This window comes from Elaeis guineensis, chromosome 1 (assembly GCF_000442705.2).
Source record: "Elaeis guineensis isolate ETL-2024a chromosome 1, EG11, whole genome shotgun sequence".
In the NCBI taxonomy this organism is placed as follows: Eukaryota; Viridiplantae; Streptophyta; class Magnoliopsida; order Arecales; family Arecaceae; genus Elaeis; species Elaeis guineensis.
The window spans coordinates 2,095,475-2,112,896 of NC_025993.2; the positions used below are offsets into that span (position 1 = coordinate 2,095,475).

At 35.7% G+C, this 17,422-nt stretch overlaps 1 protein-coding gene across 1 annotated transcript; it reads right to left on the reverse strand.

The window, feature by feature from the left end:
- Nucleotides 1-1,998: 1,998 nt before the first annotated feature.
- LOC105037902 (uncharacterized) lies at nt 1,999-9,032 on the reverse strand. Its single transcript, XM_010913531.4, has 3 exons — nt 8,751-9,032; nt 3,121-5,719; nt 1,999-2,617 (listed from the first exon to the last, which is right to left on the reverse strand). Exons 2-3 carry the CDS (start codon nt 5,693-5,695, stop codon nt 2,268-2,270), a joined length of 2,925 nt encoding a protein of 974 aa, XP_010911833.1. The 5' UTR covers nt 5,696-5,719; nt 8,751-9,032; the 3' UTR covers nt 1,999-2,267.
- Between the last annotated feature and the right edge of the window lie 8,390 nt (nt 9,033-17,422).

The window sequence follows — 17,422 nt, forward strand, 5'->3', positions numbered from 1 at the left end:
AAGAAATGACCGATTTGATGATCAGTCCAATAAATCTTTCCCTTCGGCTCTAACCCGATTTAAGGTCATAGGTCCCTAGAAGTGAAAAAGATAGCCTAATAAGGGATTCATAGGATTTCTTGGAGAGAGAATTTTTTTTTTAGAGAGAGAAAGTAGAGAGAGAACGAATCCAATTCTAGAGAGAGAAAGACTTTAGAGAGGGATGAGAGAAACTTTCTCTCTTTTTTTTTATATATTCTTATTATTTTATATATTTTTCTTTTCTTTTCTTTTTTTTTTTTTTTCTTTTCTTTTTATTATTATTATTATTATTATTATTATTATTATTATTATTATTATTATTATTATTATTATTATTTGACTTATATATTTTTCTTTTTCTTTTCTTCTTCTTCTTCTTTTTTTCTTTTTCTTTTTCCTTTTCTTTTTCTTTTTCTTTTTCTTTTTCTTTTCTTTTTCTTTTTCTTTTTCTTTTCCTTCCCGTGGCCTTCTTTGGTCGGAACAGGGGACCTAAAGGTCCCCGTTCCCCACATCGGCCGTTCACGGCCACCCCTTGCCCGACGGTGGCCGACGGCAAGGGAGGCCTTCCCCCGAGTTCGGAGGGCCTGCACCGGCGGTCGGGGATGACCGTCGGTGCCGGAAAATCGGAGAAAAGAGGAGAGGAAAATAGGAATTTTCTTTTCCAGCAAAATCCGGCAACCCCGTCGCCGGCAATCGTGCCCACAGGCACGGGAAAGAAGGGAGAGAAGAGAGGGAGAGGAGGGAGACCTTACCACGACCTCCGGTGACCCCACCGGCGTGAAATCGCGGTGAGCACAGGTCGAGGGGCCGCGGCTTCAAACGAGAAAATCGGAAAAAAATCTCCAGCAATCGTCGGTGATTGAAGGATCTACCCATAGAGGAGAGGGAGGATTCTTATAGAGTTCGTTCTAGGATCTTTTAATGGCCCTAGGACTCCGATTTTTGATCGGAAACGGGGGAAGAGGAAGACTCCGATCGGGAGTCTTCCTGCTCTGTTTTTTTTTTTTTTTTTTTTACAGGGTTTAGTGGGCCGGGCTTTCACAGTTCATTTCCTGTACCAAGACACTTCCAAACTATCCTGACATCGGAGAGAGAAAATTTTTGCTAATTACTGATCCAGCAAAAGTCACTAACAAATCATGTGAATGTCATAATCCTGATCAATATATAGAGGGGGAGTTCAGAGACGTGCGACTGACATTTCCTATCAGCATCCCATTTCGTAGTAACATAATATTCTGTTGTATCTGATTCAGGAATGTGGAGGGAGAGAAGGATGAGGTTGATGCACATACTATTATTACTCTAGCCAGCATGGCCATAGATTATACTGCTCTAACATGCCAAACAATGATCAGTTCTGCTTGACATGGCAGCAATATAAAAATATTGTTGTAATTGATTCTTGGATATTTGGTCTTACATATTCATTATATGGGTTTCAGAAAACACATAAAAATCAAAGCAAATTCTAAGTTCAGAAAATTATACCATGTTGAAAGAGGTTTAAAATTGACGTGAAATCAACATATCCTGAGATAGAAAAGTGTGGAAAACCACCTTCATGGAACCTATAAATGGTGAAGCTCAATATAAATGGATCTGAGCAACCAGACTCTGCAATTACAAGTAACAATAACCACAGCCATTAGGCAAAGTGAATAGAAGCCGGTGCTCTAGCCAAGCAGCCATTGTTCATTCTAGGTCCTTTGATGGGGAATATGACATGTACTTGCATAAGCTATGGCACCAAAAGGCTGTTATGAGATACATGATAAGGTACCAGGACTTGGTCCAATTTTTCAGTTTACAATACATATAGAATGCTATTCCAATGCGTGCAGATTTTCCTTTCAGAAAACTCATATCAAGCCGGCGTTTATCAGTTCTCTCTTTTTGCATGAATGCTAAAGATTACCTGAAATGCTTATCAGAAACCTAACTACTTCAAGTTTAGCATACCAAAATGAAGATTACTGAATTTAATAATTATCATATTCCACATTCACAAAATGGAGAAAGCTACAGCCTATTGTAATTATACAGTACAAATACAGAAATGTCGATGCATACAACATGAATCAGCACAGGTTTGTCAATACCATGACTCTGTTAATAAGACCTATGATACAAGGCAAGCATTCAAGCCCAAAACTTCCTAAACATGGGCCTAAACTATCTAATTACAAGCATGAATACCCTAAAAGATCTGATTTCCATATGCAGAAGAGCTGCTGAAATAAAATCTAGCAGTTCTTACCATAACATTTCGCTGCTGTAACCACAGTGTAAGGATCTGCATCAATAAGCATGTTTACTACCTCTCTCATGGTAGGCCGCAAGGATGGCAACTTGGTGGTGCATAGGATGGCAATTTTCAAGACTTTTAGCATGTCATCCTCAGAATTTGACAGTCTAGCATCAAAAACTTCTCCAAGATTTTGGCCATCAAGATGGGTTGAAACCCAAAAAACAATATCTTTTCCTCCGAAAAATTGAGAGTCTGTTGGACTAAGGCCAGTAAGTAATTCTAGCAGGACAACACCAAAGCTATATATATCACTCTTCTCGGTCGCCTTGAAAGAATATGCAAGTTCTGAAGAAAAAAAAAAAAGGAATGATAAAGTATAGAGTAGAAGTGAGATAAATATGTTTAAATCAGTGCCAAAGATGCATGACAAGAAAATGCTATAAAATATGAGGCAAAAATGATCATATGCACTTACACTGGTACAAACTCAAAGTAAACTACTGTAAATCAGAAGCAATTATCTGCCATAAGATCTTTATGAAAACTTTCAATATGGAAAGAAAGAAAAGCAGGCAATAATGTAGCTATGTTACCAGCAACACATAAACCATAATCGCTATTGGAAAACAAACAATACCGAAACATCGAAAACAAGGATCAACATTTTAATAGAACTGATGGAGATCGATAAGCGGATATCAATAAGTTAAGAATCTAAATGAGACAAAAGACAAGATATCAGTTGCAACTTCATCAGAAGAAAAACCAAATTATGTTCAAATAGATACTGTTAAAACCAAGCAATCAAAGGAGAGAATGGTGGAACTAAACATGTTTTTCTAACATACCAGGAGCCATGTAACCATGTGTACCAGCAAAACAATTCATTTCTGACTCTTCAACAATCTTTGCAATCCCAAAATCAGCAATTTTTGCTTCATATTCCTCATCCAGCAATATATTGGTGGATTTTATGTCTCTGTGAATAATTGCTGGTAAGCAGTCATGGTGAAGATACATAATACCCTGTGCTGCACCCACTGCAATCTTATATCGCTTGTTCCAGTCCAACTCTGGTTGTCTGCCCTTGATCTCCCGACGAAGAGCTTGATAAAGATTACCATTTGGCATGTATTCAAAAACAAGAAAATTCGACCCTCTTCCTCTCAAGCAGGCATATAGCTTCAGTATATTTCTATGCCTAATCTTCCCCATGATATCTATCTCTGCCATCAAAGCTTTTGCACTGTCACCCTTCCATAGTTGTTTCACAGCGATGGCTCCCCTGTTCTTATTCAAGTCCACTCTATAGACTTTACCGGTGCCTCCACATCCAATTAAATTCTCCTCATCCAAATTGCATATTTCTTCTGGATCAAGTTCTGTGGGATGGAAAGACTCCAGATTCCACTTTGAATCCTTTTCCATGCCTTCCTTCGGATCTCTCCTTTTATTATATTCTTCAAGTTTGAAGCTTTTGTAACTCACAAATGCCAGACCAGCCAAAAGGATGCTCAAGGCCAACAATATTACAAGTACCAGAAGAATTTGCTTTCCAAATAATTCTTTATGGCTATGACTCACATTGCAAACGGTTAAGTCAGGATACCTCTGACTTTCAGGAATCTTATCAATACAGAGTGCCGTGTTACCAGAAAAGGCTTCATCTCCTGCCATAATCAGAAGTCCAGGTGGAATCCTTCCTGCTAATTGATTTTTAGATAAATCAATTAAACTAAGCTTCAGTGATTCTAGGCCCTCTGGAATTGAGCCTGTCATCATGTTATTTGATAGATTAAGTGAATTGAGGGAGCTAAGCATGGACAACATCTCAGGAATGTCACCACTCAATGAATTTTGTGCAAGATTTAGATCTACCAGTCTGCTGCACATACCAAGTTCTAATGGTATATGTCCTGTAAGCTCATTTTTTTCCAAATGCAAGGATGACAACTGCTTCAGGTTTCCAATTTGAGAAGGTATCTGACCAGAAAAGAAATTATTAAAAGCAAATAATTTCTGTAGCTGGGGAAGCTTTCCCAACTCCATTGGAAGCTCACCAGAGAATCTGTTATTCTGCACATACAACTGTGTTAAACTAATTGATATCCCTATATCAGAAGATATCCCTCCAGTAAAACTATTATCTGATACATCAATGATAACTGCAAATGGCAGTCCCCACAGTGCATCTGGAATTTTCCCAGTGAAGTGGTTCTGATTGATCCTGAACCTCTGCAATGACTTGCAGTTAGCATATGAATCAGGAAATTCACCTGAAAAGTTATTATCCAGAGCAAGCAAGAACTGCAGATTGTTGCTTTGGCATAGGAACCTTGGGAATTCACCAGAGAAACTGTTTTCAGATATGTCTATAATATTGAGTGGTGAGAAATGACCAAGATTTGCTGGGAATTCTCCAGAGAAATTATTCTGATAAATGGAGAATGACACAAGAAACTGCAAATCACCAAACTCTTTGGGGAGATCACCCCAGAAGTTGTTACTGTATATATGAAAAATTGTCAAGTTCTTCAGTGTACCAATCTCAGCAGGAAGCTTCCCAGTCAGATGATTGCGAGAGATATCAAACTCACGAAGTTGGGACAGCTTGGCAAGATCAGGTGGGATCTCTCCAGTTAAATTGTTCTGGTAGAGCTCAATTTTGTAGAGGTTGCCTAAGTTTGAAATTGCTTTTGGGAACTTTCCTGAAATTTGGTTGCGGGAGAAGTCCAATGTTCCAAGTGATGTCAATTGAAAGATGGAAGCTGGTATCTCCCCTCTTAGATTACATTGTGCCAAGAAAAGCCATGTCAAGTTCTTCAAATTTCCAATACCTTGTGGAATATCCCCCTCTTCAAAATTATTCTCCGCAAGGCCCAGTTGAATTAAATCTGGTAGTTTCCCAACCCATGCAGGAAAATTACCAGTAAATCTATTTGTTGACAAGTCAAGAACTCGTAGATTTTGCAGACTTGAGAGGTCTGGCAATTGGCCTGTTAAACTGTTTGTTGAAAGATTAAGCACTTGAAGATTTGTGCAATTGACCAATGCAGCAGGAACAATGCCCGAGATGGCATTTGCTCCTAGCACTAGAGAACTTAAGCTGTGCAAAACAGAAACTGATGGTGATATCTTGCCAGATAATGATAAATTTGCAAGAGAAATTCTGATCACTTGGCCAGAGTCGTCACAATTGACCCCAACAAACTGGCAGGGAGACTGGGATTCATTCCAACTCTCAAGATAACCCAAAGGATCATTTAACTGCCTTCTAAATTCAAGGAGTGCTTTAGTCTCCACTGACAGGGAGGTCGAGATTGGTATAAGAGAAACTGGAAGAAGTGCAGTTAAGAAATGGAGGGAAAGGAAGAGATCCAACATTGATGAGAATATTGTTTGAGAAAACATAAGAAATTTCATCTCATTCCCAGCATGTTGTTAGACCTGTAAGAAAAGACAATGGAAAACCATTAGCTGTTAAGAAGAAACAAATTCATGGGCTTTCCTTTGCAATGCAAGAAATATATTGTGTAATATATTTTGCACATATAATCCATCTGAGGCCGCTTATTAACTCATTATGTGTTAAGCAACAAATCTAACCATATTGCAGAAACTCTAGTTCACATCATCTGCCACTTGAATGGCCAACTATTTCAAAAGAGAGCATTTGATAAGGCATTTTTTACCAAGCTTAGTTAGCTTTCAGGTTTGATGGTTGTGCTTATGGGCAGCTCTATTAGCACAACCCATTGGCCCTATATTTGGATAATCCTCTGCGACTCTTGTCGAAGGGAATGCTTAATGATGTAAAAAGGTGATCAAAGAACTGATTCTAAGATGTTGCTAGGAAGATTGCCACTGCCATGACAAAAAACTAATAACCAGTATCTGCAAATATGATGCGATTCAATTCACTATCAAAAATTAGATGAAGAGTTTCTTAGGGAGAAAACTTTCATGTTCTGTTTCAAGACATTAACCAAATGAAGAGATTTTGCAAGAGTGATCATAAACATGAACTGGAACAACAATGGAATGCTGATGAAGATGCATTGAGAATGGGAGGAAGAAGAAGAAGATATGTAAAACAATGAAACGACCACTTCATGAAGTAATGGATATAAAGCAACAGGGTTCTAGCTTCCCCAGTATCATCCCTTTTATTAATCACTAAAACAAGAAACCTATAATGGCTAACTCTTTGACTTTTAGATCTTCCCATTCTATGTAGAAACTCAGTGTTTACTGGGTTAAGTGATTCCCATGCATTTCCAAGATTTGCTTACAATGTGCTTTCCTCAACTTGGAACAAGTGGTTTTCCATCAGAATATGCAGATTAAGTCATTCAATAAAAAGCTTCTAGCAAGATGCTGAGGAGAGTGGATAGTAAGTCTGCTTGTGACTACAATATCTAGTGATTTCAACTGTCAGGTCAATGTTATAGCAGCCTTTATTATCATGCATGGTTTATCACTAATTGAATCAGATGGGATTATCATATTCACAGAGCTCAATATGAGAGTTATAAGTGTTCAACTTCATGTATAATAAAAATAAAACACTTAAAAGTGATAACAGTTCATTACCAAACAATTGGATTAGCTTTCTCCAATTTGTAGTTGCAGAACACAATCACTTTTGTTGGTTTGTGTGGAAAATTGCTAATTTCAGAATTCTAATATTCAGATCAGTCTGTGATTGGATTCAAGGTTGTTCATTTTTATTTGAATTAAAAGCTTAAATCATCTTAGTGTTATATTCTGAAGCAAGATCTATATAAAGAAGACTTATTTTTGGTTGTTATGAAAGAAAAATGAGCTTTAAGCCTTGAATCATGATTTCCACAAGCTAGTGTAGTTTCAGCTCTATGATTCCCAAATGCCCTTAACTTTATTCTTACAGACTAATTTCTATTATTTTGCTATGTGTAACAAGAAACTGCATATGGAAAATGCACTGGTCCAGTCAGGGGAATGCGTCCACATATGTGGCTGCATACACAGCTGCATACATTGCATTTTCAAAAATTGGAGTATATTTATTCATTTTTTAGCTTTTCATTTCCATTTTGGAATCATTTCTTCATTTATTTAAGTATCTTTGCATAATTAGTATCGATTATAGCTTGCTTTTGAGCCAACAAAGGGACATCACATTACATAGTACAAGTTGTGGCCTACATGGACTGTTTATTCAAATAACTTTTTCGAATCGATATGCAAAGTTTTGTTCATAAATATATCTAAATAAAAAATAAACTTGTCTTCACATGTCACATAAATATATAAGTAGATGAAGAAGACTACTTCAATACATTTTAATTTCCATCAAAAATATCAAAGAAAAGAACTGACATATAGCGAGCATAATTCAGAATTGAGTGTATTTCATCAAAAAGATTCAGAATTTAGTGTGGGATGGGAAAAATAAAACCTTCCAATGGGGAGAGATTTATCATCGATCATTACTTTTGGTACGATTACTGGATTGGTTTAAAAATTAAGCAGGCAAAAACTATAGCAATATTATCATGTAGTATGTATGTAAGATAACATCAAAAACATTTTGGTCAAAAAAATACTAACAATATAATTTCACAATGGGGAGTCCTGACAATGAGAAAACGTATCCATAAGATATTCCATTTCCATACATGAGGATAGAGAGCTTGAAGGGACATTTTAATTAAAGCAGCGTAGAGGAGGCAAAGAAAGAGGTAAGTAGGTGGATAATAGTAGCAGTAGATGTTCTAAGATTTTCGTAATGCCATGAATAACCTCTACCCAAACAGCTCATTAACCGGAGGAAAGATCTTTATAAGGAGAAAGCAATCCATACAAATCGAAAGAGGAAAATAGATTAAGGTCACAACCCACTTAACAACAATCCACCGTCAAACATAAAACAATAATTCAGCAGGAAATCAATAAATCTCTTCTTCATATTTCACCACCGACAAGGGAATATAATTGAATCATTCCAACACACAACATGATGCCCTCTTGTTCGATATTAACAACAACAACCAAAGAAAAAAAAAAGAGTAATGGCAGTGATGATAAAGAAGAATTTTCATTTATTAGATATCCATCGAGAAAGAAAAAGTTGTCAATTCTGACAAATAATCTTTGAATTGCAAACGACGAATGCTGTCTCTCTACTTCATTTTATCTCTTTTCTACAAGCAAAAAAGATTTCAGCTCCAAGAATTCTAAAAGATTTCCAAACAGTGATCGGAAAAAAAGCAAAAAAATAGTACCAAACATATTTTTCGGTTTCGCCAATATATCTTCTTTAATTTCCAGAAACAACGACTAAGAAACAAAAACTTTACCAAACAGGCCATAGTTTTTCTGAGTCATACTCTTACCTACCACTTCCAGCTTTCAAGAAATCAGAACCAAATTAATCTCCCCTTTTCTTCCCGTTTTCTAACTACAATCTTAACAAATTGAAATAAGAGTCTCTTACCCATCCCAGAGCTGGTTTCTTCGAACTGGACATCAATTTTAATAGCAGTCGAGTACTAATAGACGCCACCATACAATCCTTCCACCATGGCTTGCAGCTCCAAAGAGGCATAAGATACAAGATGAGGAAAGAATGCCAAAGAAAAGCATCTACGGAGGTCTCTGGTATGTTGGAATTCTTCCAGCCATGGAAATCGATCGACGAGATAGAGAGAAATATATGCCAGAGAGTGGAGATAACTCTCTCTCTCCCCCTCGGGACTGGGGAAGGAAGGATGAGGCTCGGTAATCAAAGCTGATGGTGGGGAAAAATTTGAGCGCCTCACGGTTTTTAAAGGCCCTCGTCACTGTGTTGTTGCTCCAAGGGACGGTAGTGGACCGGACCTTGATATTTCAGGGAAAGACAAATATTAAAAAAAATAATGGGAAGTTAGAGGGAAATTCTAAAATTAGTATGTGGGCAAGATTTTACTATTTGTGTAATTGAGCAGTTCATGGGATTCATGTGGCAGGGTAATGCTACTATGAGGTGGTGCATTCATGCACACCAAAAATATTTTATAAATATATGCTAGAGGAGTAGTGCAATTCATGAGAATGGAGTGATACATTAAGATTGTTTGATAGCTAAGTTGCGAATAATGTATTTTGAAGCTTCAAGAAATATTTTTTTTACGTTAATGAAAATGTTAAAATATTTTATATTTAACATTGTGATGTTATTCTTGAGAATGACGGTCGATATTCATCATTTTTGCAAAGAGTAAAAAAATAAAAAAAATATAATTATATGATTATATATATTTGATTTTTTTTTTCTTATAGAAATGAGATTTTGTTGTATGCTATACGTTGTATTATATGCATGAATCTGTCAATTTGATAATATAATTATGTGATTATATATTTGATTTTTTTTTTTTTTCTAATAGAAAGTGATTTTATATACAAAATTATGTTGCATTGAATCTGCTCTGTAGCTCACCAAAAATCAACTAATGACCTATAAGTATGAAATAATATGTTTCGAGAGAAAGACAAGTACGGCTAAATGAGGTAGAGGGTCAATACTTATAATGCACAAATATGTTCGATGTATATACTACTTAATAATTTTTCAATAAACTCTAATTATAATTACATATTTTTCTTTGAAATAGAAAAATTTAATTGGACAGGTTACTCTTCAAGTCAAATTTAGAACCTCTTGCCAATGTAAGTATAGAGAAAAGAATGCCAAGGAACTTATTGAAATCCAAAATCCTGTCATCTTTTGAAGCAAGGACTAGGTTAATCTGCATTGTATTCATGAAGAAACTATGAGTCCCAAGACTTTTACTTTATAATAACAAAAATGGTCTCCTTGACCCACTTGCATTTCTCTGACAAGCATGGCAAGAGTTCAGCTGAGCAGCAGTCCAATTTCCATATTTTATAACACTGAGGGCATACATGGCTATGAAACAAACTGAACGTTTTGCAGTCACCATCCAACAGGATTCCACTGTTCTGGTTCACGGATGACCAATGAGAAAAATTACGGACAACCAGTCTCACGAGAACCAGACCAAGGTCTGCATCAAAGAGATTTAAAAACTAAATATTATTATAGAAGGCGTAAAAAAAAGAGATATGTCCATTTAGTTCATTATTCTAATGCATGTTAGTTAACCCCGTGAACTCCTATAGTAGACGATGGAGCCTCCTCAAGGTTCATCAATTTGCAACGTTTTAAAGAGTGGTCTTCCCTATGACATAATGTTAGGCTACCAGAACAAATATATAAATAGACAGGAGAATGTTTGTTTCTTCTTCTCCTTTTTTTTTTTTTTTTTTTCCTTTTGGAGGTAAACAAGAGAATGCTTGTTGCTTACATCATCACCTAAACTATGGGCAGAACAACAATCCTTTCATTTTGCAGCCTAACTCTGAGGCCAAATTATGTACCAAACAAAGCCAACATTAATAATTGAGCATATCGATTTGAGAAGCACACTAGAAGTACTCCCACTCTGCCACTCAGAAACTAAACACCTAATATTGTGGCTGTAGCAGTGCTTCCTTGATGTAAGGTGTGACACCTAATATTGTGGCTGTAACAGTGCTACCTTGACGTAAGGTTTGAAAAAATTAAGGATGCATTTGATTATATTTTTTTATTTTTATTTTTTATTTTTAAAAAATATTTTTTTTATATTTTTATTATTGAGTAAAAATAAAAAAATAAAAAGCATGTTTGATAACTACATTGCTATAAAATAAAAATAATATTTGAGGACGGCAAGTGAGGAGCTCGATGAGGGAGAAGGGTATAGGAAGGGAGGGAGGAGGTGAAGAGGTGAAGAGCTCGACAAGAGAAAAGATTTGGGCTCTTTATTTTTAGTTTAGCATTTTAGATGTGCGGAAGTAAAAAAAAAAAAGTAGGAAAGCAAATTTTGGAAAGCAAAAAATTTTTGTTTTGCATATAAAGTAATTATTTTAATTTTTTAATTTTTACTTTTTATTTTTCATGATGTTACCAAATATTTTTTTTTATTTTTATTTTTTAAAAATTAAAAAATAAAAAAAATATATTTTTTAAATAGCTAATCAAATGCACCTTAAACTAGCGTCATTCGTAGGGTTGAAACCGGATCAGATATAGATTGGATACCAATATATCCATATCCATATTTATTTTGTCTAACAAATACAAACACAGATATGGATATTATTCAGATGTAAAAATTTATATCTATGTTTATTTTAAACGGATACGGATAAAATTTAGATATTAGAAGTATGAATATAGTTACGGATATTACTTAGATAATTAAATTTTATGACTATAGAATCAAAGATATTACTAAATAGATGATAAATCAATTAATAACATATTTATATAGCTGTATATTTTTTTAAGAATTAATAAATACTATATAAAATTATTACATATGAATTCGAATATTCGATACAGCTCGGATAGTTATCTATCCGTATTCAATTTTCTTTAATAGATATGGATATGGAGATAGATATTAGTGAGATCTCAAATTTTATCTATATTCAGATTGATTTTTGAATATGAAAATAGATATGGATGGATAATATTTATACCATTTTCATTCTTGATCATTTGCTATCATAAACAGTATCCAATATTTCTAACAAGATCCGATGCATTAGTGCTGGTATCATTGATGCTGGTGTGACCGCACTCAAAATCCACCCATTCTACCGACATGAGAAATGGAGGTGCCACTAATCTTACAAACCGCATCAATTTAGAATGTGAAAAATGCCGTGCCGCGACATGCTCTTCACATCATTCCCCAACTCACCCGGAGTCGACGTGGTAATTGATCAATGGTCCAACCCCTATGAATTGCACCAATTCCTTCATGCCACATCTATTGGAACTGGAGGAACACAAATGCAGTGGTTGCATGCACCAATCTAAGAATATTTGTGGTCCAGTGGTTGTTGGTGGTAGTAACTCTCAATTGTTTGGTGCGTAGTCAATTGATGTATCATTAATTTTATCAATTTCACATGTTTGAAAGCACTTGTTTTGTGTTTTTATCAAAGAAAATTTACAAGCTTATGTTAAAATGTTTGAGTTTTCCTATTTAATTAATTTGCAAGATTAGAGGCTTCTCTTCAGTGGAATGCCTTACTAATTATTGGACTCCTTGTTTATAACACGGTGAAATGAGACTTTCCAAGGCTTTTGCCAAGCACCGGACCCAACTCCCGTTGGCAATTATTATTATATGAGTTTGAAAGCATTATTTCTTCTAAATTACCAGCTCTTTTTTTAGCAATTTAATTTTTTACCGGTTTCAATACTACAGTCTGCAGACTTTGTTGATGGTGTCACATCATTAATGCCAATCATATGTGCAACAGATTTGAGTCATTTTTTTTAAAAAAAATAATTATTTTTTTTTACAATGTTAATGATTGAATCATATTTTGCATCAATACGACATGATATATATTATGAATGAAAAAAAAATAAAAATATTTTAAAAATTACATAAAATGAAATCAAACTATTGATGTTTAAAAGATATCACTCTTTTTTTCAGGCAAAAGATACAATCCGAACTCATCTATGACACCTCGATCCATCTTATGTGCGGGACACGTTCATTTTGTTTTTGAATGAAAGGACAGTAGATAAGCAACCATACAATGATTTGTCATGCAGCTGAAACTTTTCTTTTGCTTTTTTGGCTCGGGGGGGGGTTGTGGGCGGTGGTGCGGTGGTCCGATATGATATGAGTGCCTCAAAAAGTACCATATGAAGTGTGTAAACATGATTTTTCTCTAAATGCTTGGGCCATCCTACTCTCAAAAATACCTATCCTCTATTGAATTGGACTAATAATATATTACTATGCGGACATATTGGCTACCTTAAGGGGAAAAAAAAAAAAAAGTTGAGAAGCCACTTCTCCTCCGCAAAAATCCAGCATTGCCTTCGTCACCTCCATAGAGCTAGGATCCACGGCATGCCCTCGGCCTGCATGGATATTCTTCTCTTCATGAATATGACTCACATTCATACGATGGAGGAGCATTGGTTTCCCCATATCTTAAGGAATGGGATAGGAAAAGTTATAAAGTATATTACTTTGTGCCTCCCTCTCGAGCACATCATTATAGCACTGAGAATCCAACAACCTCAAGGCCATTTTATCGAGATCACCATCAGTTTCACCATCTCGATGGTGAGTAGATCCCGATGGCCACAAGTTTTTTCCCTAGTAAAAGAGAGAATGGATCTGTCTCGATGATGAAGTAGGGATGGCAATGCTTAATCATTTAACTCATTTAATTTATTTCATCATGTTCTAATTTGACTTAGATTATATATTTAACAAAATAATCATGATCTGGACTTTTGACCTATTTAATAAACATATTGAATTTGAGTTGATAGATTTTTGATCTGTATCCAACCCAACCAATATCTTATTCGATCCAATCTAATTACAACCCTTATAGTGAAGGGGAGATCATTGGTGGATGCCAAGGAATGACAGCTAAGGGCTTGGTGCCAAGTTCTGGCTTGATGGAGGGCATGCAGCAAGGGCAAGGTAGTGTTTCAATGGAGGAGAAGCAACTTCTTTGCTTTTTTTTCCCATGCTAAGGTGGCCAATATATCCATATGGTGGTATATTATTGGCCTGATGTACTATTAAGCTCATACACCGGGTATAGGATATAATTTCCACTTAGATTGGATGAAGTATCTACTTCATGGCCCATTTCTGGTAGCTTTTTGTGGGAGGCTAACAGTGTTCATGCAAAAACGAAAGAGAGCCAACTACATGCCATGAAAATCACACATTTTTTGGACTAGCTCTCAAATTGTCAAACCAAATAACATCAACATAGTTTTTGGGCGGCAAGCTAGCTAGCCAAGATAACCTTTCGTCATCATCCTTGCTAAATTATTGAGTACCAGTATTTTAATTGTCCTTGCGAAATTATTGAACTGGTCCTAGTATTCTAATTCCTTGTCTAATGTCGCTCGATCTACTCATAGCATAACTAGGCATCTAAGATATGGCCCGCAAAGACCCAATGAATAAGAACTGATCGAATCCAATCAGGCCGTCCTAGTAGCCATGGCCATCCGACCACTGTTTCAGACCCCCCTGTGGGGCAAGATGACATAAAAGTTGCGAACAACTTAGAACATTAATTCGATCAATCTCCATCTTGATGTCTCATTGGATTCATGGCTCAATTGAGACAGAGAGATGGTCAAAGTTCAACTACAGGGTCTAAATCAGTGGACCCATGCACAAATGGACAGTGGTGAGGGTCACCACAAGGAGGAAAAATTTTATAGTTGACACATAGGCACGTAGGGTCGGCTGGTCCGTGACAATTAGGTCCTTGTCTTAGTGAACTTTACGGTGACGGAAGCCCTTTCTAATAAGTAATGATAGGTTTTGCATGATGAGCCAAAAAAACAAGGAAAGGTGACGGCCATGCAATCCATGTGGGACCTATTTAGTATCCTTTGGAGAAGAATGGAAACAAAGGACACATAGGCACCTACTTGAGGATAAGAAAGGCAGATGAGCCAAAAGGACACCAATGGCTAGATAAGGGATGGGCCAGGGATATTCCAGTAAGATCTTTCTTAGGGTTCGGATTCTACCTTTCGTGCCGAAGAATGATTCATCTTTTTTTTTTTTTCTTTCACGATGGGTACAAGTGGATCGCACAATAACCACCGTGAGATTTATGCAAGCAGATGAAAGAGAGAGTTCGAAGTGCTTTGAGAGCTGTTGAGATAAAATCCAATGGTTCATGTTGCAAAAAAAAAATTAGTTATTTTTTTATGCGAAACATATGATCGAACTTTTTTTTTGATGGATTACCTTAATCCAAAAGAATGTTAATAAAAGTATCATTACACCGATCTCTTTTTGCTATAAACTAGAAGAAGAGTCAACCATCAAAGAGATTGCAGACATCTAGAATGGCATGCAAGGAAATGTAAAAGTCTCAATGTCGGTGTGTCCTTGCATACTTTAATTCTCCAACCATATAAAAATGTTTAAGAACCAGAAGTCATTTGCTAAAGATAAGCGATGTGAAATAATTTGTCCAACTACAGAATGATATAATCACGCAAAGGCAATAAAGGAGCTGTCAACACACATTTTACTATTGATCATATAATCACGAAAAGGCAATAAAGGAGCCATCAACACACATTTTACTATTGATCGATTAGGGTTGCTGACGTATTGCAACCTGATAGTTTACAATTTATGCGGTCCACTGATAGCTCAGAAATTAATAAAGAAAAAAAAAATGTAACACAACTATTATGTTCCTCCATCATTCAGCATCTCACCGATGGTATAATGCAAGGCATTGACTGTTATGGAGAGAAGAAACAGCTAGTGTTACAAGCTGTTATAGATAAGTTATGTGACTAGCTTTTTGTATTAGGTTTGTGTGTTACACTAGGATTTCTCATACATTGTTGATGAGAGATTTCATTGACATTCCAGTCTTCTGAACAGATAGGCTGCATGTATATCTTATGTGCATATCAGATGTCCAGAAGGAGCAATGGAGTAGGCCTCCCTCAGCATTTTAATGGCCTCAATTATATATGTCCATGATGAGCTAGATGAGATGAAAAAGTATGAGGATACATGTGGGCAAATGTTTATTCTACACCAACTATGCATGGGATAGATCTTGTATATTTATATAGGATCAAAGAATTCAAATAATATCTTTGATTAGTCTTTTGAAGTGAGATACGGTCCAAAATTATTGCAAATAATATCAGAACAGACACAATGCATAACTATATATACATGTGAACTAGAGGATATTGCAGCACGAGCTCAGTAAGACTAATCACAGGTTGATCATGATGTTAATGATTAGATTTTGAATGGATTTAGATCCTTATCTTGGTAAGGACCTAAACACCTGGGTTGTTATAAAAGGTTCCATAGAAAGTTGGCCCTCCTCCATGCTACATTGTGTTGCCTCATGAAAATTTTTGAATGCATCAACGGGGTAGCTAGCAATTTAGCATGGTCGGCAGCAAGTCAACAATCACATGTGACCTGAACTCCTTTGCTATGGAATTTAATAAAACTCCTAGCTCTACAGAATATGGTAATGTTACTTCTATGTTGGACGTAATCTCAATGGTCGGTAAGTCAAGTGGTGGGCCCGTACAAGAGACACTACATTGAAAAAAGAACCAAGATGAGTGCATATATTTATCTGCCTCATTCATTTGATTTTATTAAAAATTTGTAACTCTTCAACACAAGCAAAACCATGGAGTAATTATGCCATGTATGATTGTAAATATGTTAATTAACAAAATGTATGTACCAAAATCTCCTTAGGTTTTTATCATCTACATAATCTTAATCATATCAAGAGATTATATATATATATATATATATAATGGAACGGAATAAATATCAACTCTTTCTCATGTAGAATCCACTGAAAAGGTTAGGTACTTAGATACATAGTATAGTGCTTTCTAATGTGATAAAATAAGGTGACATAGTGTCTATTTATCTTTAATAAAAAAATATCTCCATGGGTTTGCTTTGGTATCATGTTCATACTATCGTATTGAATGATCCCAGTTGATTGCTTTCTGTCCATATAATGCATACAGTTCTAATTTCTGGTTGGGCCGGTTTGATGGCTCTATATGAATTAGCGATTTTTGATACCTCTAATCCTGTTCTTGATCTAATGTAGAGATAAGTTATGTTCGTTATATCTTTCATGACTCATTTAGGAATAACCAACTCGTGGGTAAGGTCCATCGGATTTGAGCTCAGTTCCGGTCAAATTAAAATCAGACAATGAGGGTCGTATATTAATGATCCAAGTCGTTGGATGTGATCTACAACTTCAAAACTACTTACACACAAAAAATCATATAATTTAAAAATCTCTAATCTATACATCAAGTGATCAAAAAATATATTTAATTCAATTTTATTTAAGCTGTTTAACTTTTGACTACTTGATACATAAGTTAGGAGTCTATAAATCATATGATCTTCTGTATGCAAATGGTTTTGAGGTAGTAGATTATATTCAACGGCTTGGATCATTAATGTAGCACCTTTATTATAGAGTTTTGATCTGATCAGATCGAGTCTTAAT